Genomic DNA, 23,771 nt, shown 5'->3' with positions numbered 1-23,771 from the left:
TAAAATGGCAACAATGGAACTTGCAGTTTACTTTAATAACACCCTCCTTCTCCACAACAGACATCCTAAATATTTGGGTGTAACACTGGACAGAACACTGTCATTAAAAGAACATTTACAAATGACTGCTGCCAAAATGAAGATAAGAAACAACATCCTAGGGAAATTATGCGGCATGACTTGTGTGCCAGTGCAACTACTCTCCGTTGCTCAGCTTTAGGTTTAGTTTATTCTGTCGCTGAGTATTAATAAGATTAATATACATATACAACTGATTAACACCATGCGCATGATTACAGGAACAATTATGTCAACTCCCACACAATGGTTCCCTGTTCTCAGCCACATCCCTCCACCTCAGTTGAGGCGATACAACATTCTGATAAGAGAATATCGGAAGATCCAGACCAACAAACAACTACCTATTCATGGTGACGTTGGCGATCTACATGTGAAGACATTCACCTACCTGCACAGCGGAGAAACTCGTAGCTAACAAATTCAATCTAGCTGAGAGATGGTCTCATGATTGGAAATTGTTTGCCTCTCCAGAGAGTTCAGAAATGCCCTGCATAACTGAGAAGGTACCAGGGTTCATTTAAAACTAGAAAGATCTGGTTGGAAAATAAATAGAATTCGGACCAATAACGGTGTATGTGGGGATATCCTGTACAAGTGAACGAAAAGACCTTCACAATGTTGCGAGTGTGGCGCTGTAAGACAGACTGTTAGGCAATTAGTTCACGAATGCCCACAAACATCTTACAGTGGTGGTTTAAGAGACTTGTTCCTAGCGACACCACAGGCACATCAATACATTTATAATCTCGATGTTCATGTATGCCACACGATAACTTAATAAACTTTCATAACCTAATGTAAATTAGCACGTACCATTCTTCATTGCTGAAGCACTCATTAGCATTTCCAATAGCTGAGACACAATCGGATATGACGTCATTCCCAGCAATCTAGTCAAAATTGCATTCCATTACGATCCCGCGCACAATACAAACACAGCTAGTTTTGTCACTAGCCGGACCTAACTAATCTACACCAATGCCTTCGTCAGTAGCCCGAATTGTTTGTCCAACCCTTTTCAGGGTCTCCACGCGGTCGGGTGTGAGGTGAGATGAATCTGTCGTGGCAGGCTTTTATGACCAGATGCCATTCCTGACGTCAACCTCATCAGAGTAGTTGATGAGATGAAATGAATGACGTGATATATGATAGTAGGAAGGGAGAGGGTAAAAACCGATGCTGGCACGTAGCCTACTCCTGTCAAATAGCACCAACGGGACTGCTCGAGGCTTAACGTCATCATCTGATGGACGAATCACCATCAGCAGCTTTATACGCCCACACTCCATATGGGCAATGCGAAGAGGTTCCTAATTTAATCCATGCTTTTGGCACGCAATCTAGTGATTATAAATTGTATACCACCACCTCCCCTACCCTGCCGGCCAACATTCCGATGGTGAAAATATTTTCGACCAACGGGACTCGAACCGGCTAATCACGGTGTCAGACCATTTAGACTTCAACGCCTTAACGATCATGTCCACCAGGTTGGCTTTTGTCACTAGCACGAATGATAAATAAAATTTCAAGAGTTGGCAGTCTTGGGCACGAAACAATCGCGTCGACCGCGTCGGAGGCCCAGGTCCGATTCCCGACTCTGCCAAGAAATTTGAAAAGTCGTACGAGGGCTGGCACAAGGTCCACTCAGCCTCGGGAAGTCAGCTGAGTAGAGGGAGTACGGTTCCCACCTCAGAATCAAACCCTGGCTGAATCACAAAAGGTGAGAGCAACTTCGTCCTGCATTGCGTATGCTTCATTTTCGCGGGATGGAGTAGTGTTATTTAGTGTACCTAAAAGTCTTACTATTCGCGGCTTCTTTTTCTCGTCACAAGAGAACTCATCTACCGTTGTTTAGGACAGTAAAGTGCAGGATAGTAAAATTAATTTAAAAACCGTGCGAAGCCGTGAGAAAGAAACAAACGGTAATTAGAAAAGTGGCATTGTAACTGAACTTAGCCTATGTTGTCTCTGAAAACCGTAAAGAGTATAGTGGGACGTAAAAAATATATACCCTAATTATTATTAATAACCAATTACAACAACCGAGCGAGTAGCTGGGTCACGCAGCCGTCAGCTTGCGTTCTGGAGACAGTGGGTTCGGATGCTTTCAACGGCCCTGAAGATGGTTTTCTGTGGTTTCCCACTTTCACATCGGGCAAATGTGGGGGCCACGGCCACTTCCTTCCACTCCAAGCCCTTTCTTATCCCATCGTCGTCATATGAACTGTGTCGGTGCTATAAAAAGAAATTTGTAAGGTATATACGGTGTATCTATGATGATTTTACAAACTTTCAGGGATGATGGACTACGGCAAAGGATCAATTTGAGAAAAGAAACCATATTACGGAAACATTCGAGTCAATAGTTAGTCAATGATTACGTAGTAGGCCCGTCTCTTCTTCCTCCCCGCCTAAATTCAGCAGTGTACACAGAGGTGCTCAGAGATGTGCTACCCACTTTCCTGGAACACATTCCACTCGCCCTTCGTCAACGGATGTGGTTCACACATGATTGAGCCCCACCTCACTTTGAACTGAGCGTTCGTGAACACATGGATCAGACATACCGTGCAAAGTAGATAGTCGTGGCCCACTCGTTCACCTGATCTCATCCCACTTGATTTCTTCTTGTGGGGCCATGTGAAAATCCTTGTGTATGATACACCTGTCGATACTGAAGAGGATCTCTTGGCAAGAATTCTCGCTCTCTGCGACCCAGTTCAAACGACACCAGGGATATTCCGATGGGTTCGGCAGAACTTAGTGCGACGATGCCACACCTTCATTGACGCGGGGGGACGCCATTTCGAACATTTGTTTTAAATGGAGCATCTTGTGAAACTTATGCAGGTAAACGGACGTAATTGAGTAGAATTTTGCTTAACTTTTGACTCGATCGTTTCAGGAATGTAGTTCCTTATCTCAAATTGATCCACTTGCCATCCTCCATATTCCCCGAAAGTTTGTAACATCATCACGAATACACCCTGTATATACAGCATTCGAAAAAAGAGGCCTTCTACGAAATAAACGAATGCATTCTTCTTATTATTGTTATTATTTACATTCTGTTTCTAATGGAATTATCTGTATTTTAACACATATTTCCTTATATCAAGCAAATGATAGTCTTATAACGTATACGTTGGCCACTAAAGACCGTTGTTGAGGTCAAGATGGCCGCAACTTCGTGCATACACCGTAATTAATGCAGTAAAGGGACAAATTTCTACGAACAGAGATCGCACTTTGCCTGTGAGGTGCAATTAAGCTCTGAGTACATACAAAGACAAACCACAGAAGGAGAGTGGTTAGAGAGTAGCACTCCAGCTAGAGCGATTTTCTCACTTCAACTTCAACTGCGCCGTGCGTTGTGGTGCAGCTCTTGGATTGACTTGAAGAAGACATTCACTGACAAATCCCACTAAAATGCTCTGAAAAGACTATGGCTTAAAATTTGCATTTTCATTTCTCTCTGTTATTTACACCCATTGGAAAAAGTGCTTTTAAAATGTTTATCCTCCAGTATTTAGACAGACGGGACAAAGATTACAAGATTTTGAGTCACTGCCAAAAGACATCAACAGTGTTGTGAGATGGCGTACGGAGTTAAAAGTCAGGTTGTCAGTATGGTTCCAGTGTACTGGACCCTCACCAGGACTGCTTGATTCGAGAACTCGACAATATGCAAAGCAATGCAACTCGATTTGTTCTGAGTGATTTTCGACTAAAGAGTAGCGTTACAAAAATTCGCGAAGTTTGTGCTGGAAAGACTTTGCAGAAAGGAGACGAGCTGCTCGACTAGGTGGTATGTTCCGAGCTGTCAGTAGAGAGGTGGCGTGGAAAGACATTAGTAGACGGATAAGCTTGAGTGGTGTTTTTAAATGTAGTTAAATGTTGGAATTCAAGAGGAGAAATTGGGGCAAATATTCGTATATAGTGAGAGGAGTTAGGGATTGGAATAATTTACACAGGGAAATGTTCAATACATTATTTGCAATTTGCGCCTGTCCTAACTGAAAATCAGTGGCGATTGTGATTGAGAGTAGAAAACTAGATGCGTTTATAGGAAAGCTTACAGCAATATTCCAGATTTAATTCACCTCCACAGCAGGCAGAAGTGGTTAAAGGAGAGAAGAAATACAATCGCGTATTTCCCTACTATATTCGTACATGTGACCTCAAGAATTAAAGGGAATTAAAATTGGTATGGTTATGTCGTTCTTTGTCGACTTCTGCAGCAGACTCTGAATAAGCAGGCATGTCATCCATGCCACTGCCCTGTTAAATTAATTTTGTCGAATTAGCACCCAGTGAGTTACCAAAAATTAGTTTACACGATGACGTCCAGCAGCCTGCAGTTCCGAACAGCACTTTTCCTGTCAACCAGGTATACCCGGAGATCCCAAGGTGACCGCACTACAACTAACCCACAGAGTGAGTTTGGAAGAGAAAAATAATTGATTAAGAGAGCTCGCAAAGAAAAATAAAAAGAATCTGATTGAAATGGAAGCAACGCCTGCGTCAGCTAGAGACTCTGTGTTTGCAATTCAATTCTGCACATTCAGAGAGTCTAGCAGTCGCACCGAGAGAGGTGGGCGCGCAGCTGTGAGCTTGCATTCGGGAAATAGTAGGTTCGAGTCCCACTGTCGGCAGTCCTGAACATGGTTTACCGTACCTTTCCATTTTCACAGGAGGCAAATGCCAAGGCTGTAACTTAATTAACGCCACGGTCCCTTTCTTCCCACTCCTAGCCCTGTCGCCATAAGACATATCTGTGTCGATGTGATTATAAAACGCGTATGAACAAGACATTTCCTTGTACGTATCAGGTTTAGAAAAATATATAAATATCAGAATATGAAAAGTGGCTTAGAAATTTATGGAAAGATAAATAATTATAATAATGTTTTTACGTCCCATTAACTACTGTTATGTTTTTCGGAGACGCCGATGTGCTGGAAATTTGTCTTGCTGGATTTATTTTACTTGCCTGTAAATCTACCGATATGGGGCTGACCTGAAATACCACCAGACTGAACCAGGATCGAACCTGGCAACTTAGGCACAGAAAGCCAGCACCTTAACCGCTTGAGCTACACTGTCTGGCAAGGAAGATAAAAATTACACAGTTTTGAAGAAACATGTTTCCATTCCTGGTAATTGTGTCTCGTTATGACAAACTTACCTTAAGCCTCCGTGCCTCCACGACAGTGACCACGAGTCTGTGAAGATTTTCGTTGTACAAGAGGGACACTTGTAGCTCTCCAAGGTCTGTGATGGAGTCTTGAGCTTCCTGAAAAAGTGAATTCAGTGTTAAATATGACGAACAAACAGAAATGAAGAATATGATGTAGTAAATAACAGACAAATATCTGGAAAAAATAATTACACAGTGCAATGGTGATAATAGAAATGTTCTAGGCTTGTAAGCCATGTTCACATGGGTCTGAAGCTGGCCTTTTTAAGGCTCTGCTCTCTCCGTTGGTCAGGCCTGCGAGCGTGAATACTCCTGTTAGCAGTGTTGTAGCGATTGCGGACAGCCCATTAATAGTCCCGATATGCAGATACAGATAAGCCTTTGTGAAATAAAGCATCTGCATTGTACTTCTATTACTAGTGCAAAGCACCAAACCGGGACTGCGTGCCCCTTTTTACTTAGAGCATCTCGCTTATTTTCGAGGTAGGCCTGCCGTGTGGCTCCGCACATGAATTTAACGGGAGGGGGTCGGAAGACCAGCGGACGCCATGAACCGCACGGTTAATGGTACTCGGCCTTGAAAATAATGACGACCTAGTCCTGTAATGATCCTTTTTTTTTTTGCATCTCAGAATAACTGTTTGCACCTTTTAATATTTTTTTTCAAATTAACTACTAATTATTTATGTATTCATTTAGGCTTATAAATTATTTCTCATCTATAAGATTCGTTATAATTTTAAATTCATTCTGATAATAATACACTGTTCTTTACAGCATACGTTTTTTGAACGAAGACGGTGGAAGAGAGGTGGAAAGGAAAACTTTGAAATGAGCTGGTACTCTTCCCAAATATGTTGTGTCCGCAAACAACACACAACCTTATTAGCATTGACAGACGTACATAAAGTCTCACCTGTTACAGAGTATATTATTGGTCCCGTAGCTACAAGCTTGATTTCTCTGATAGTGGTTTAACGTCGCACTAACACCTCCGTGGTTTTCGGCGACGGAAGCTTGGATTAGAGAGATCTTGGGTTCCAATGCCCTGAGGATCGTCTACTGTACTTTTCCATTTACGCAGCAAGTAGGCTACTTTAAATTATGAATCTGTACATGAATAGAGGAGCGGCCTATTACTTTCTAACATTAGACAGTGAACCTGGTCTAAAATACGCGTAACAGAGGATGATCCTTTAATGAGGATTGAAGCCCAGTTTTCTTTCTTTTTTTTTCTTTGCTAGTTGCTTTACGTCGCACCGACACAGATAGGTCTTATGGCGACGATGGGACAGAAAATACCTAGGAATGGGAAGGAAGCGGCCGTGGCCTTCATTAAGGTACATTTGCCTGGTGTGAAAATTGGAAACCACGGAAAACCATCTTCATGGCTGCCGACAGTAAGATTTGAACCCACTGTCTCCCGGATGTAAGCCGAACGCTCCTAAGCGCACTGTCAACTTGCCCGGTACCCAGTTTTCTGATAAACCTGGGAAGTGGAAACAAGTATGATGAACGGTGAAAGAGGAGAAGGGAAGGATACAGAAGAACTGAGACTGATGAACAGTAAGCGCTTTTATTTCTTTTTTTGAAGACGGTAGTGTATGGAGATACAAGCGTTATCGTATTTGTACTTGTCACTTCGTTCTGCTGTTCCCTCCTCCAACACTGGTCTCTCATTGTGTTTACCCCGTTACGTGTTGTATTTCTGGTTCCTAACTTTCAATACAGGGTGAATCCGAACTACACCGACGAACTTTTGGAGCTTGTTCTGAGTACAGGCTGTGCAAAAGAAAAGTGGCCCGAAAATTATTTACAATAGGACTGACGCGGGATTAACCCTTGTTAATGAACATCACAGAAGATACTGGAAATAGCATCAACTGAAGAAAGTAAAAAGTGAAGATCCAAAAGTACTGAATCCACTTCACTCAGAGACCACCGGCACAACTCAACACGCGAAGGTTCGTCTGGACACATGGACAACAATAAATTTGTAAGGAAACGGATTCAGCTCCTTTCTGGTGATGTTGCGGCACGACAATCCCTTAATTCCCACTTTCACACATCAGTGGCGTTGAAACTTCGTCGAACTTTGTTCCAGGCTTTCCTTCACTCGAACAATGTTTTCTGGTGTTTGGACGCTTTTCGAATACTGTCTCAGCGCACAATAAGAAAACATCCTCGCACAAGAGTAGTTTTAACAGAGGGAAAGCTAGATGACATTGGTGCGAATCTTGAACGATCACCGAATAAATCACTCACAAAATAACCACAAAAAGTAGGGGTTTCGATTTCTTCTGCACACAGAGCTACAAAGCTGTTACACATCAAACTGTACATGTTTACATAGGCCCATTATTAAAAACCTACTGATCCAGCCACAAGAGTGAGATTGTGAGTGGCATCTTGCATCATTTAACGATCGTTTATTCAACCCACAGCCTGTGTTATTTTCGGATGAGACCTGGTTTCATCTTAATGGTCGAGTGAACACTCATAACTTTCTATATTGGTTGTGCAGAAAATCCTAATGGTGTTTATGAAGTCCCTCATTATGATAGAAGTATCGATGTTTGGTTTGCCGTTAATTCCAGACGAATAGCTGGGCCTATATCTTTTTGCAGAGAGGTACCAAGATGACATTTTTGAAGCCGATCTTTGATCGGTTAACGGAAGAGGAAAAATCGCAAGGTAGTTTTCAAGATTCATCTCCTAAACATACAGCAGAATATCTCGGAAGTGTTGGCAAACAAAGTGATCAGTGCTGGTATATCTCATCCTCGTTCTGCAGATCTAACAGTGTGTGAGTTTTAGTTGTGTGGTAAACTGAAATTAAAAGTGTATCTCACACATTGGAGGAAGTGAAAGACAATTTTACGAGGAAATCAGAATCATTACAATGGGAGAATTCACTCGCATCAGCCAGAATATGGTTACCATGTACAATGCTATTATAACCCAGTGTGGCGAATTGGGTCAGTATGAGGGCCGCTGAACGCTTGAGGCGAGCAATATTGTTTCACTGGTGGAAACTTGTTAAACCACTGAAAGGCATATGCCCGACACCTCAATAAACTGGGACGACACCAAGAGAAATTAGTATATCGTGGTAGGTACCGAGTTCAAAAAAAGGAATAAGCAAGGAGTGAGAGGACAGAGGATACATACATCGAACCAAATACAAGAGTGAAGAAGCAATTTAAAACAAGCTATATTTTAAGCATAAATGACTAGAACAGGTAATATATAAATCAGTTGAAGGATAGGAAATACAAACATATGATAAGGGCACAGCCCACTTGACGACCAGGATACAATCGAGACAAATAATGATTAAGAATTCTTGGGGATAGCAGTTATAATATTCAGCTAAAGCTGAAGACCCGTATTCAAAAGAGAAAACACAATTAGTACCTAATAGATTACACGACTTCCAATAAAAGGGGGGGATTAGTACGCTTCACCATACCAATTAAAGGCCACTCTTACAATCTTTATTTGAAATCTCAAAGAGGGAAAGGGAGTTAAAACACATCGGGAGGAAAGAGAATTACATTACTCAATATCGGAATAAAGGAAAGAAAAAGGGGACAGATTTAGTACGAAAGGAAAGAAAGTGCTTAAACACTACTACTTCGGTGATGTAAGCGACCACTCGGGCCTGTAGAAAATGTCCAAAAGGTGGCAACACTTCTATCATTCGTCCAAGCACAATTAGTCTTTTAAAGTTATGAAATTGATTAAGATTTTCGGTCAGAAGGATTCTTTTACAATGGAGACCGAGAAGCCACAAAATGATCAATCATTCAAAGTTCAATTCTTGATTAAAAGAACGAAGGACCACAACAACTTATAAAATTTTGCTCACCCAGTCTGTTGAAGCACGATGCAGCTATTCACAAATTAAAAGGAAATAAAACATCGCTACGGGCCAGCCGCCAGCGAACAGTTCGCTCTCTCCACTTGAGTTAATATGCACTAAATGTCTGACCGTCGAAACGAATGAATGGCTTGCTTATATACGAAGTGAAGAGATTCGAGAAGTTACTCGACGAAGATCACGTAGGTGTGACGTCACAGCCAGGCAGCAAAAGCAGTGCTGGAGAACAAGCCAGTCAGTAAACAGCTGGGCGAGCGAGCAGTAGAATGCAACAGATGGCAGAAGGTAAGATGTCGTAGAACGGTCGTAACATATTCCCTCCACGCGGCGAATCCGAAGGATGGGGGAGATGGCGACGACGGTCCAGAAGATAAGAAGAAAGTCCCATGTTGACCCAAGGAGGTAGCACCGCAGGAACTCGTAGAACGATGAAGCAGAAACGGAAAGCAAAAACCAAACAGGCATAAGCAGCAAGAAAAAAGAAAAGGGAGAAAGAAAAACAGGTATAGGATAGGGTGGGATAGAAGGAAAAAAGAAAAAAGGGATATTAGGAAAAAGGAGCAGAAAAGGGATGCGGATAGAAAAGAGAAAGTTACAAATATATATATATATATATATATATATATATATATATATATATATATATATTAATGAAAAAAGGGAGTGGCCTTAACGTAGAAATAAACAAATGCAATAAACATCGATGTTTCAATAGGATATATGTGATTTTAAAGTAAAATCTCCCGCATTGAAAAACAAAATGGGATATAAAACCCCGAAAATTGTATGTGGGAGAGTCAGACATGGGTCAAGGGTAAGTGGAGAGAGCAAATCTGGGTGAGCAAAAGGAAATGAGAGAAAAAGAATACAAATATAGAAGACTCAAAAAGGGACGAATGAAAGAAGATAAATAACCTAACCAAAGGACACAACAAAGATAGCCTGGAAGAAATCCCTATCCCTGACCCTCAGGAACAGAAAGAGGAAAAAATTTCTTCTGCTGAGAAAGATGAGCCTTCTTAACATCAGTAGGAATGTCAAGGGATTGGAGAAGGACAGTAGTCGGGGAGGGAAAGGAGAGGATACGAAAAGGGCCAATCCACCGGGGGGAAAGCTTATCAGATAGATTGTGAGAAGTAGAACTAATGGGGTGATTCTTTAGTAATACAAAATCAGAAACTTGAAAAGATGGAGAACGGACTCGGGAATTACAGGCCTTACGGTGAAGATCTCTGGCGTGAAGAAGTTGTTGAAGGGCGTGATTCAGTTGTGTATTAGTGAGAAGATGAGGGGGTATCCAATAATGAGGGTAAGTTCAAAGATAAAGAAAGGGGTGTGTGTAACTCTCTGCCAAGAAACAACTTGTCAGGGGTAAAGGAGGTAGAAGAGTTAATAGTAGCATTTAGTGCCAAAACAAAATGGGGAAGTTCAGAATCCCAGGATTTATGGTCGGTGGAATGAAAAATAGAAAGAAAGGTTTTGAGATTTCGATGGTAACGTTCTACAATGTTACCCTGAGGGTGATATGGGGAGGTAAAAACTTTCTTGATACCCTGAGAGAAGCAAAAATTATAAAAGGTCTTAGAGGTAAAGATAGAAGCATTATCGGAAATTAATACTTTAGGAAGACCAATGATAGGAAAAATCTGAGTGGATAATAAATTAATGATGATTTGGGAAGAAATATTTCGTAGCGGACGAACAATAAGAAACTTTGAAAAACCGTCGAGCAAGGTGAATATAAAAGCATTTGCTTTTGAAGATTTAACTGATGGGCCAACAATATCAATATATAATTTCTCAGCGGAATGAGTGGCAGGAGAAGCGGCATATGTCCCATAGGGTTGGTGGTTGAGTGGCTAATGTTTTTGACAAGAATCACATAAACGAACCCAAGAATATATGTCGTTTCTCATCTGTGGCCAAAAAAATAAAGAGGCAAGACGAGCATAAGTTTTGGCCATTCCAAAGTGGCCCCCAACAGGAGAACCATGAAAATACTGAAAAATCATAGGACGTAAATTTGAAGGGAGAGCGAGGCGAGAAATAGCACGTGGAGTAGGTTTAAAGACGAGAAGATCATTTTGCAAACGGAAAAGACCAGAGTAATTTGGAAGAGAAAGGTCATGAATCAACTGTTGGCAATACGGATCTTGTTTCTGATGGTCTACACACGACTGAAAAGAAAGAGGAAAATTGGTAAGGGAAGAAAGAGAAAAAATAGCATTAACCGGCAAAGAATCAATTTCAGGTTCATGGGATTGATTATCTTCAAAAAGTCGGGATAAAGCATCAGCAACTGAATTATGAAAACCCGATACGAACTTAAGCGAAAATTTAAAACGAGATAACCGAAGGAGCCAACGACCAGTACGACCTATCTTAGGAGCACTATGAAGCAACCAGGATAAAGCTTGATTATCGGTATTTACTACAAATTCCCGATGGTCCAAGTATTCGGCAAAATGTTCAATGGCTAGAAGAAGCCCGAGAGCTTCTCTTTCGTAGACAGAATACTTTCGTTCGCCAGGAGATAAAAGACGGCTAAAATAGGCAATGGGTAAGGTTTGGCCATTAGACGTTTGTTGTAACACAGCACCAAGAGCGACGTCAGAGGCATCAGTTGAGAGTTCAAAGGGGAGGGAAAAATCGGGAATTTGCAGAAGAGGGGCATGAGAGAGTTTTGATTTTAAGGTATTAAAAGCAATTTGTTGAGAATTAGTCCAATGAAATTTCACACCTTTTCTTTTAAGGAGATTTAAAGGTTCCGAAATTTCAGAGAAATTAGGAATGTATTTGGCATAAAATCCAACCATCCCTAAGAAAGAGCGCAACTGTTTCAAATTCTGAGGAGGGGGAATTTCGTGAATGGCGGAAACACGGTCAGGATGAACAGCGACACCCTGTGAACTGAGGATATGACCAAGAAATTTGATAGATGTTTGAGCGACAAGAACCTTGGTAGGATTAACAGTCAAACCAACTAAACGAAGACGTGCAAGAACTTCACGGACATGCAGGAGGTGAGATTCAAAATCGGGAGAATAAACAAGGATATCGTCAATAAAAGGAAATAAATATTTGTATTTAAGATCGGAAAATAACGAATCAACAAAACGCTGCATGATCTCGGATCCAAGATTTAAACCAAAAGGAACTTTTTGAACTGATATAAACCATTAGGCGCAATAAACGCAGTGTAGCGAGAACTAATATCATCAAGAGGAATCTGATTGTAAGCGGAATTAAAATCAAAAATAGTAAAATAATGGGAATTGGAAAAATGTTGAAAAGCAGATTGTAATATGGGCATCGGATAGGCATCATACAATATACTTGAGTTCAATTTTCTATAATCGACAATAAATCGAAATGATCCATCAGGTTTATTAACGATGAAGGCAAGAGAAGCGCAATTGGAGGATGAGGGAATGATAGTGCCATCACGAAGCATCTTATCAACTAATTCATTAAGAACTTTCATCCTTCGAGGGCTGAGAAAATATTGAGAAGAACGAACCGGACTAGTGTCAGTCAGATCGATATGAGCAGTGAAGTTCTTAACAGTACCTAAATTAGGGGTGATCACATCAGAAAATTCGTGGAGCAGAGACTGTACCTGATCAGAATAAAGGGAATTAATTGTGAAGGAGGAAGACTGATGGGAAAAGGGATAATCAAACAGGTTTATCAATGGAACAGACTTAGATGAAAAGTGAAAGGAAACCTGGGAGTTAACTGAATCAAGAATGAGACCAGTGTGAGAAAAAATCAAAACCTAAGATAAGAGGAGACGATAAATGTTCAACCACAAGAAAGGTAAAAGGCCAGGAAAAGTATTGCATTTTAGTGCTTAAAGATACAGTGCCAAGGACATGAAGGGGTTGGTTTGATGCGGTAATACATTGTCGAGAAGATGGAATATACTGCAAATGAGGAAAATTAGCTTTTAATGATTCAAAAAATGGTAAACTAATAAGGGATACAGCCGCACCTGAATCTAAAAGAGCAATCGATGGCAAATTTTTCACAGTTATCAACACATGATAAGTACATGGAAGAAAGGAAGCACTATTTATAGTGGAAGAACATTGAGGAACATTTTGAGCAGGAGAAGAGGTAGATGAAGGCAGGTTTTCCCCAATAATACTACAACTGCCTAACGAAGTGGGTGGAAGGCGTTTCCCGAAAGTGAGGCAGTACAATACTTAGAAATATGTCCCTGACCTTTACAACGGAAGCATGTTATATTTGAACGATTGGTGGATGGAGAAGGGGAGACGGAAGGCGAAGGTAACGAAGTAGGTGAAGAAGGGGGCGATACTAGGTGGGGGAGTAGATGAATAATATGAAAGGTCTCCTAAAGAATTAATGACATGAGACTGAGCCAAATTATATAGCTGAAGCATGGTAGTGGGGGGGGGGGTTAAGTGCATCAATGAGCTGACGAAAGGAAGGAGAAGCATAAAAATTGACAATTGAGATTAACTCAGAAGTATTATAAGCGATGTTTAATACATCACTATAGGTGGTAAGACAATCAAGACAGTCATGTGTAGATTCAGTGGGTAATTGGTGGCGATGGACAAACTCAGTACTTAATTTATAACGAATCTGTAGTTGAGGTACAAGAAGCAATGACTGCTTAACTATCTGAATATTAAGTGCACTGTCAACAGAATTGGGGTGAGGGGAGGAAGAAAAATGGGATGGTGGCAACGGAAACATTGCATGTTGAGAAAAGATTGGAGGAGGTTTTATGTTATCAGGGGAAAGCATTGATGAATTAGAAGAAGGAGAGAAAGGAATCAAGTTCCCAACAGGAGGGTTGGGCAAGGACAAATTATGATATGAAAGAAGTGGTGAAGAATTCGAACTGTTACCCAGAGGAAAGTTATCGGAGAAACATGCCATAGCTAGAAGTAAAAAAGGGCATATAGTTAATAGAAAGAATTGTCTGCTACCATTTGTGGCGAATTGTGTCAGTATGAGGGCCGCTGAACGCTTGAGGAGAGCAATATTGTTTCACTGGTGGAAACTTGTTAAACCACTGAAAGGCATATGCCCGACATCTCAATAAACTGGGACGACACCAAGAGAAATTAGTATATCGGGCTTAGCTTTATCCAATCGACAGAGGCAGCGGAAGCTTAGCGGGCTATCCGAGAGGGCTGTCCGTGGTAGGTACCGAGTTCAAAAAAAGGAATAAGCAAGGAGTGAGAGGACAGAGGATACATACATCGAACCAAATACAAGGGTGAAGAATCAATTTAAAACAAGCTATATTTTAAGCATAAATGACTAGAACAGGTAATATATAAATCAGTTGAAGGATAGGAAATACAAACATATGATAAGGGCACAACCCACTTGACGACCAGGATACAATCGAGACAAATAATAAGAATTCTTGGAGATAGCAGTTATAATATTCAGCTAAAGCTGAAGACCCGTATTCAAAAGAGAAAACACAATTAGTACCTAATAGATTGCACGACTTCCAATAAAAAGTGGGGATTAGTACGCTTCACCATACCAATTAAAGGCCACTCTCACAATCTTTATTTGAAACCTCAAAGAGGGAAAGAAAGCTAAAACACATCGGGAGGAAAGAGAATTACATTACTCAATATCGGAATAAAGGAAAGAAATAGGGGACAGATTTAGTACGAAAGGAAAGAAAGGAAGACGGGTGAATCCTTCCAGACTGCTTAAACACTACTACTTCGGTGATGTAAGCGACCACTCGGGCCTGTAGAAAATGTCCAAAAGGTGGCAACACTTCTATCATTCGTCCAAGCACAATTAGTCTTTTAAAGTTATGAAATTGATTAAGATTTTCGGTCAGAAAGACTCTTTTACAATGGAGACCGAGAAGCCACAAAATGATCAATCATTCAAAGTTCAATTCTTAATTAAAAGAGCGAAAGACCACAACAACTACGGGCCAGCCCCCAGCGAACAGTTCGCTCTCTACACTTGAGTTAATATGCACTAAATGTCTGACCGTCGAAACGAAGGAATGGCTTGCTTATATACGAAGTGAAGAGATTCGAGAAGTTACTCGACGAAGGTCACGTAGGTGTGACGTCACAGCCAGGCAGCAAAAGCAGTGCCGGAGAAGAAGCCAGTCAGGAGCGAGCAGTAGAATGCAACAGATGACAGAACGTAAGATGTCGTAGAACGGTCGTAACACCAGGAAGGATGACACTTCCAACATCTTTTATAAGGTGAGATTTCATATAATACTGTATACACGCTTAAATCTGGGCAGCCGCGAGCGATGTAAGTTTGGCTGAGGCAACTGCCATAGCTAAGTGTACGAAAGCCGTGCATTTGGCCTTCTTTTATACGGGAGACGCTGTATAAGTCACCCCAATATCTGCAAACTGAGTAGCAATCGATATTACAGACCTAAGGCTTTTCAAATAAGTGAAGAGATAAGAAATAACGACGTGTTTATTCACCCTGTTCGTTGATGTTTCGAATGGATTAGTATCCGTTGGAATGTTCTCGCGAGAATAATGCCTAATTTAGATCTTCCGTACATATCATGTACACTTGATTAGGCCCTCATTATTCCGCTGTTCTAGAACATCTGCGGTGACCCCATTATGTTAAAGATCTGCAGAAATCGGTCACAGTACTTGCTGTTCAGGATTATGCTAACGAATTCCTGGTACTGACTCTTTTGAGGATTTATTCTGAAAGGCACTTCGGTAGGCTGATGGAATCCCTCAACTGTGCACTTTCAATTTGTCACGGGTCCGTTGAATGGAATACTCTGAAGAACGGCGTGTGCATGGCTTCGATAAGGAACTAGGGTACCTGTTTAACGAAGATAAGAAAGCCAGGGTAGTCATTCTGGATTAAGTTGTGAATTCGTTCTAAAATAGTCTTCTGTTGTAGATTGATGATGTCTAATGTTTTACATCTGATTATTTTCCTCTTTACCAACATTCCTCTACATTTATGAGCCCAGATAATTTAATGTGCAGTAAATTAGTAGCTCCTAACACCTTTTAAAGTTTAAGCCATTTGATTTGTTCCAGCCTCAGAGTTCATATTTTACTAAATTGTCGCCCTTGCTCCATTTGTAGATTAATGTTACAGTGCTGGACATCGGTTCCAAGGTCCGACTCGTTGGCTGAACGGTCAGCGTACTGGCCTTCGGTTAAGAGGATCCCGGGTTCGATTCCCGGCCGGGTCGGGGATTTTAACCTTAATTGGTTAATTCTAATGGCACGGGGGCTGGGTGTATGTGTTGTCTTCATCATTTGATCCTCATTACGACGCGCAGGTCGCCTAGGAGCGTCAAATAGAAAGACCTGCACCTGGCGAGCCGAACCCGTCCTGGGATATCCCAGCACTAAAAGCCATACGACATTTCATTTTTTCATCGGTTCCAAGACTGCTGGTTCAAATCTGGCAGAGGAAATGAGATTTTTAAACAGCGGGATAAAGTCCATTCGGTACTCAATGCAGCCGAAGTCGTCATGTAAAAGATCTCTGGTGACACATTTGGTGTTTACCAGTCAAAATTAAACAATTCAGCCGTAGATCGCCCATCAGAGGCTCAGATGTCCGGTAAATAAAAACAGGTCGTCGAAATTGACACTTTAGCAGCCTGAATGGTGTAGAATAAAAATACCTGAACATGGTAACAGGGACCACAAGATTATTATTATTATTACTACTATTATTATATTTTTTCTTTTTGCATTCGTTTTGGCCTTCTATGGACCACGCATAGCTTATGCTTCTGCTTCTCGGCTTTCTGTCTCTTATGCTTCTATGACTTCTAGCCTCCCTCTCTCGGTCTGTCAAAGTTTGTTGTTGCTTCTCTGGTTTCTGAAATTCCCAGTGTCTGTCAACTATTTTCCGGAATGTGATTCTGTCCAAAATGCTTTCGGTGTTTCAGTATGATCTTTGATAACTTCTTTTGTCCAGGTTACGGTGTACTTGCTTTCCTAGTGTATTCCCATATCCTCTTCGCCAAACTGTCGTTAACTATTATTATTATTCCATAGCTTTTCCACGTATTGTGTCGCGGGTGAGAATTGAGCCACACACACACACACACACACACACACACACACACACACGTGGATTTGGCCCCGTTTAACGGCCGGGTACCCTTCATGACACTAATCCCATGTGGAGGGATGTAATCACTATTGCGTGTTTCTGTGGTGGTTGGTAGTGTGGCGTGTCTGAATATGAAGAGGCGACTGTAGGAACGAACATAAACGTCCAGCCTGCGACCCAGAAGAGTTAATCAGACGTGATTAAAACTCCAGACTAGACCGGGAATCGAACCCTGGACCCCCTGAACTGAAGGCCTCAACGCTGACCATTCAGCAACGAAAACGGACGTTTATTCGCCCTATTCTTTATAATTTATTCTGGAAAACTATTGTAATTAGAATACTATCACATTTGTAGAGTTGGAGTTCACTGTCACTTTTATACAATGTGAATCAGAAATACTGGACAGCATTTCAGGAATGGATTCATCATAGGATACAGGAAGGAAAAAACATCTAGATGCGCGCCGACTACAAGATATACCATCGAAGATACAGTGAACATGTAGCCCAATATTGTTCGCCCTTCGATGAGGAAACCGGTAGGAAATAGAGAGGTGGCGGTGGAGAGAAGGAATATGAAGAACCCAAAGGGGCGGAGCGGGCCACCTAGAGAGTGACGCCCTCTCTCCAGCCAGGGTTGCCCAATGTTTGGAAGTAAGGTGATGAAGAATCATCTCAGGGAGTAGGTACAAAGAATTCCAGTGCAACAGATAGGTTTATGTTGTCCACCACAGTTCGAATGCAGATGTATACACTGACTTAACAAATGTCATGGGATAGTCACCTAATAGCGTATGGGGCCTCCTCTAGCCCTGCGAACTGCAGTGAGACGCCGTGGAAGTGAGTCGTTAAGTCCCTGGTAGTTCTCTGGACGCAGCTGACACCAAATCGTTTGCAGAGCGGCCGCCAATGCTGGTCTGTTCGTGGGTGCAGGATCCATGGCACGGAGCCTGCGCTCCAGGACATCCCAGTTATGCTCGATAGGGTTCATATCGGGGCTCCTGGGTGGCCTTGGCACTCGTTGGACCTCCGCTGCATGTTCCTGGAACCATTCCCGGGCGACGTGGGAGCGATGTGGCGGCGCGTTATCATCTTGAAACACCGCAGAACCGTCTGGAAGTTGGAAGGCCAAACATGGGTGGAGATGGTCTCCGAGCAGCTCAACATACCGCGTACCATTCAAAGTCTCTTCCAGAACACTTAAGCGCCCCATTCCATACCCAGTAAAATGCACCCCAGGCCATAACAGGGACACCAGCGCCCTAACCACACATTCGAGGCAGGCGGGGTCCATCGCTTTATGTGGTCTGCGCCATACACGGTGCCTCCCATCGGCACGGTGCAGTTGAAATCGTGATTCGTCCGACCATATCACGTTACGCCATCGTTTCAGTGTCCATCGCTGGTGACTGGCGACAAATGCGCGTCTTTGTGCCCGATGACGTTGGGTTAACAGTGGCACCCGTGTGCGACGCCGGCTCCCATACCCCATAGAACCCATGTTCCTACGGATTGTTCACTGGGAGACGTGTCTAGCACGGTCTGTGTTGAATTGATTCTTGATTTGTTGCACGGTTGCTCGTCTGTCACTATTGACAATCCGTCTCAGATGTCGCAGGTCACGGTCATCGAGGGTGGCTGGACGGCCGGCCGTTCATCTGTTGTGGACGGTGGCACTCGCATTCAACCATTGACGATACACCCTGGAGACGGTCTGATCTCTCTGTTCAGTGCTAGAATAAGAAAAGTCCTAATACGTGCATCACATGGATTTCGAACCCTGGTCTCTCTGATTAATGAAAGAATAAAGATCTACCTCACTCCTTATTTAGTGTGCTGTCTACACATAATTCAATATAACATTAACTATATGACACATTACCACTATAAAAAATCTCTACTACTGTGATGGATTCGAACACTGATCTCTCTGTTGAAGGTCAGATTAAAAGAATGAAAATCTCTAACACATGTAACAGAAGAAATCTATATTGCAGATATAGGCTAGATTCGATGTCTGATCTCTCTGATTTAGTCACCATAATTTTTTTTTAAATAATGGATTCAAACCCTGTTCTCTCTGTTCATCGTCAGAATAAAAACTCTCTAATACATGCAACACATGAAATCGAATCCTGATCTCTCTGATTAATGGTAGAATAAAAATACAAAACACATAACCACTATGAATTAATCTCTCTCTATTACTGTGATGGATCGATCAGTGATATATCTGTTGAATGTCAGATTTTGAAAAGAAAATATCTATCACACGCAACAGAAAAATTATGTATTACAGTTATAGGTTCGTACTCTGATCGCTCTGATTTAGACACCGTGGCAGAATAAAAAAGTAATGGATTCAAACCCTGTTCTCTCTGTTCAGCATCGGAATAAAATCAAAATACATGCAACACATGGAATCGAACCCTGATCTCTCTGATTAAAGCTAGAATAAAAATACCTCACTCCTTATTTCGTATTCTGTCTACACATGATTCATGACACAGTTACCGTAAAAAATTACATGCATGTAATCGAACACTGAAACTCTCTGATGTGTACGCCTTTTTTTCTGTTAGTTGCTTTACGTCGCACCGACACAGATAGGTCTTATGGCGACGATGGGATGGGAAAGGCCTAGGAGTTGGAAGGAAGCACCGTGGCCTTCATTAGTGTACAGCCCCAGCATTTGCCTGGTGTGAAAATGGGAAAACACGGAAAACCATCCTCAAGGCTGCCGACAGTGGGATTCGAACCCACTATCTTCCGGATGCAAGCTCACAGCCGCGCGCCTCTAACCGCACAGCCAACTCGCCCGGTGATGTGTAAGATAACAAGAGACTATACATGATAACAAATACACTACTTCTTATTTTCTAGAGTACACGAGTTTTAATTCTCTGCACAATTCATTCACAGATATAGCCATTTTAGTTTTTTTATTTTAATTTTGATTACCTGAGATACTTATATGTGAAAACGGGGGAAAGATTAATTTTAAAGATCTTTTGTATCTGTCTGTGCGCTCTGCATGTAGCCATAGAAAGAAATGAACGAGACACACTGCGAGATTCTACCTGCATGTCGCGCTGGCATGACCGGATATATGACTCAGCATACGCAGCACTTTTACCATACAGTTCCATGCAGTACTGTGAATTAAAGTAATTATCACATATAATTTAAAAATGATGTGTCTAGGTCTAGGGGTTGATACAATGAAAAAAAATCTGAAAGCGAACGATTTAGCCATAGAGCTACACCCTTGAAACCTCACTATGTTAGCAGCCGTAAAAATAGTTTAAAGTAATTTCGCATTTTCTCACCAAACAAATATGTTGCGGCTGTATCTTAATTTAAGTCTCCAGCCGCTTCCTTTTTACTCCTCGGTGTGCGTAAAGCAATTTATGTAGCCTCCGGAAAGAGTTGGTGCAAGTCTTTTCTGATTTGACGCTCGCGCTCGTAGGCAACCTGCGCTTTGTGATGAGTATGACCCGGGACCTCTGTGCCTAAAGCCCACGTCTTACCCCTCATTCGCAGCAGCTAATGAAATAAATCGGCGAGCGTGATGACCGTGCAATTATGCACGTGTAGCTGTAAGCTTCCATTGGAGAAGCCACACCGCTGACCATTCAGCTACGAGTCTGGCTGTGTGGTTAGGGGCGCGCAGCTGTGAGCTTGCATCCGGGAGATAGTGGGTTTAAACCCCACTGTTCTCAGTCATAAAGGCTCATGTACTCACATTTTATTAACATTCATCGGATGTTGAAGCGAATCCAATGGATAAGTTACGTTCCAACATTTACACACGCTCTTAATGAAGACTGTCCTGACCGCAGAGTACGACTTGGCTCCCATGGACTTCTTCAAATATAAGGTTTATGTCACAAAACCAGAAACAGGCCGTGCGTTGCAACAGGAAATTGAAAGAGAGTATCTCCAAATTTCAAATAAACTACTTCAAACAGTTTTTGATGCTACTCGTGCACCTTATCAGCTTTGTCTGGATAATGATGGTGGTCAGTTTGAACATTTGCGAAGAAGAACGTTGCAATAAATTTCTTTCTTCAATTGAAATCATTCCATAAATCCTGAAGTACATTGTACTTGTTGTCAATAAAATGCGAGTACATGAGTTACTGACAGTCAAGGAGTGAGAACAATTTTTTTGGAAAACTTGCGTCTAAAAGTGTACAATCTACCTTATATGTACAACCTGCCAGGAATCGCACAGCGATAGGCCCTTTTTACTTACATGTTCACCAAGGACTGGTGTTAGAAAACGTTTCTGCCTGAATTTCGGGCTAGTGCATCACTATAGTGATGGAGATTGACTGGCAGACATACACCCAATCCATCCAGCATTAACCTTCACAGCCTATGACGTAACCACAACGTTACTGTGACTAAAGCAGGTATACACTCATCTCCCGCCCATTAATGTGCTGTGTGTCCGCGGACGAAAAGCCCAACATGAGAAAAGTGTAGATAGTAAAATCATATTTGAGATTTGTTTGTGGTAATAGCTTTTGAACTTTCATTCAAGAACAACCATTCATTCTCCCTTTATGATATTATAACGGGACACACTGCATAATATTTCATATTTTCCGTCTTCTTATATTAACTTAAAATAGGGGATATTTTATTTACTACTTATCGGTCTATGTTACTACTCGTAAATTATTCAAATTCCAAATTCACAGCCTATTTCCAGTCATTCGATTGGGTCAGGAATGGAGTGAAGCACCCACCTAGCGGCGAGGATAGGAATTGTGCCCGCTGCCGAAGAATGTCGCACTCCTCTGGGGCAATGATTAATGACTGACAGATGAAATGAAATGATCTTTGGAGTGAGTTTCTCGAATTAAAGATGACAGAGAAAACCGGCTTACCCGAAGAAAAACCTGTCCAAACTCCGCGTTCTTCAGTACAAGCCTTACACGGAGTGACCGGGATTTGAACTAGAGAACCCAGCCGTGAGAGGCCGGCACGTTACCGCGTGAGCCATAGAGGCTCTGATAATTTATAAAGAACTAGTACATGAGCCTGCCTTCGACAGCCGAAATCACTATCTATAAAGTAATTAGGAATTCTAGATGGTCTATTACTATACCTTATGAATAAGAGTTGCATATTCCAAGTTTTATACGGCATTGGAATGGAATAAAAACAGGTAGGTCTATTGTATAATTACCTCGCAAATAATAGTGAGAGCATTTGTAGCTCGCAGTGGTAATATAATAATGTTATTGGGTTTACGTCCCACCATCTACATTTTTTACCGTTTTACGGGACGCTGACCTGCTGGAATTTAGCCCCACAGGAGTTATATTACGAGTCAGTAAATCTACCAACAGCCCGGAGTTGTACTTTTATGTGTATGGTTCTGCGTGCTCTTGAGAAACTTACATATAACTTTCCAAAAAACTGGAGTGGGGAGATTTATTCAAAGTTTATCCTGGTGAATTATTCATTATGACAGAGAAGGGTAAATTTCGAGGAAATTTTCTCTTTTAAGAACGAATGGTATACCAGATTCACATGTGCTAAATCTATTCTTGGAATAAATCACTTTCTTCTTGAAGCTGATTCCGTATGCATTTCTGCATGAACGGCGTTTTCGTCTAGCTTCCATAGATTCAATCTCGTCCCATTGCACAAACAAACTTTAACATCCTCGCACATATAGAGGCAATGCTAATGTGCATTATTTGGTCACCTATGAAACTATTTAGAACCCATAGCTTGATGATGTTAACTTGTTCGTTTCTTTGTAAAAAAAATTGCTAGTTTGGAAAACACGGTTCTCTGACATGGATGAAAAAATCAAGTGAATTCCGCACATTATTTTTGGAAACACTGTTTTGTTGCATGTATGAAGACTCTTATACAAGTAAATTACAGATCTGTTAGTTCTATAATTATGTCTCTGAATGTTTATTTAGTTTATTGTTTATTGTCAGTGTCCGCCTCTGTGGTGTAGTGGTTACTGTGATTAGCTGCTATCCCGGGAGGCCTGGGCTCGTTTCCCTGCTCTACAACGAAATTTGGAAAGTGGTACGAGCTGAAACGGGGTCCACTCAGCCTCGGGAGGTCAACTCAGCAGAGGGGAGGGATTCGATTCCCTCCTCAGCCATCCTGGAAGTGTTTTTACGTCGTTTCCCACTTCTCCTCCAGGAAAATGCCGGGATGGTACCTAACTTAAGGCCACGACCACTTCCTTCCCTCTGCCTTGTAATCAATCAATCACTACTGATCTGCATTTAGGGCAGTCACCAATGTGGCAGATTCCCTGTCTGTTTTCTTAGAATTTTCTAAAATGATTACAAAGAAATTGGAAATTTATTGAACATTTGCCTGGGTAAGTTATTCCAATCCCTAACACCCTTTCCTATAAACGAATATTTGACCCAACTTGTCCTGTTGAATTCCAGATTTATCTCCATATTGTGATCTTTCCCACGTTTAAAGGTATCACTCAAACTCAAACGTTTCTATCCCTTATAAC

The 23,771-nt window shown here is 41.7% G+C and overlaps 1 protein-coding gene across 1 annotated transcript in view; it reads right to left on the bottom strand.

Annotated features, from left to right (window-relative positions):
* Positions 1 to 23,771, bottom strand: part of LOC136873672 (synaptotagmin-15-like) — a 137,265-nt gene that overhangs the window by 20,487 nt on the left and 93,007 nt on the right. The window contains exon 8 of the mRNA XM_068224953.1: positions 5,273 to 5,380. Coding sequence (XP_068081054.1) covers positions 5,273 to 5,380 — 108 coding nt within the window. The remainder of the gene's footprint in view (positions 1 to 5,272; positions 5,381 to 23,771) is intronic.

This window comes from Anabrus simplex, chromosome 1 (assembly GCF_040414725.1).
Source record: "Anabrus simplex isolate iqAnaSimp1 chromosome 1, ASM4041472v1, whole genome shotgun sequence".
Taxonomy (NCBI): domain Eukaryota; kingdom Metazoa; phylum Arthropoda; class Insecta; order Orthoptera; family Tettigoniidae; genus Anabrus; species Anabrus simplex.
The sequence above is the reverse complement of the archived record's forward strand: the minus strand, read 5'-3'. Positions and strand labels throughout refer to the sequence as shown.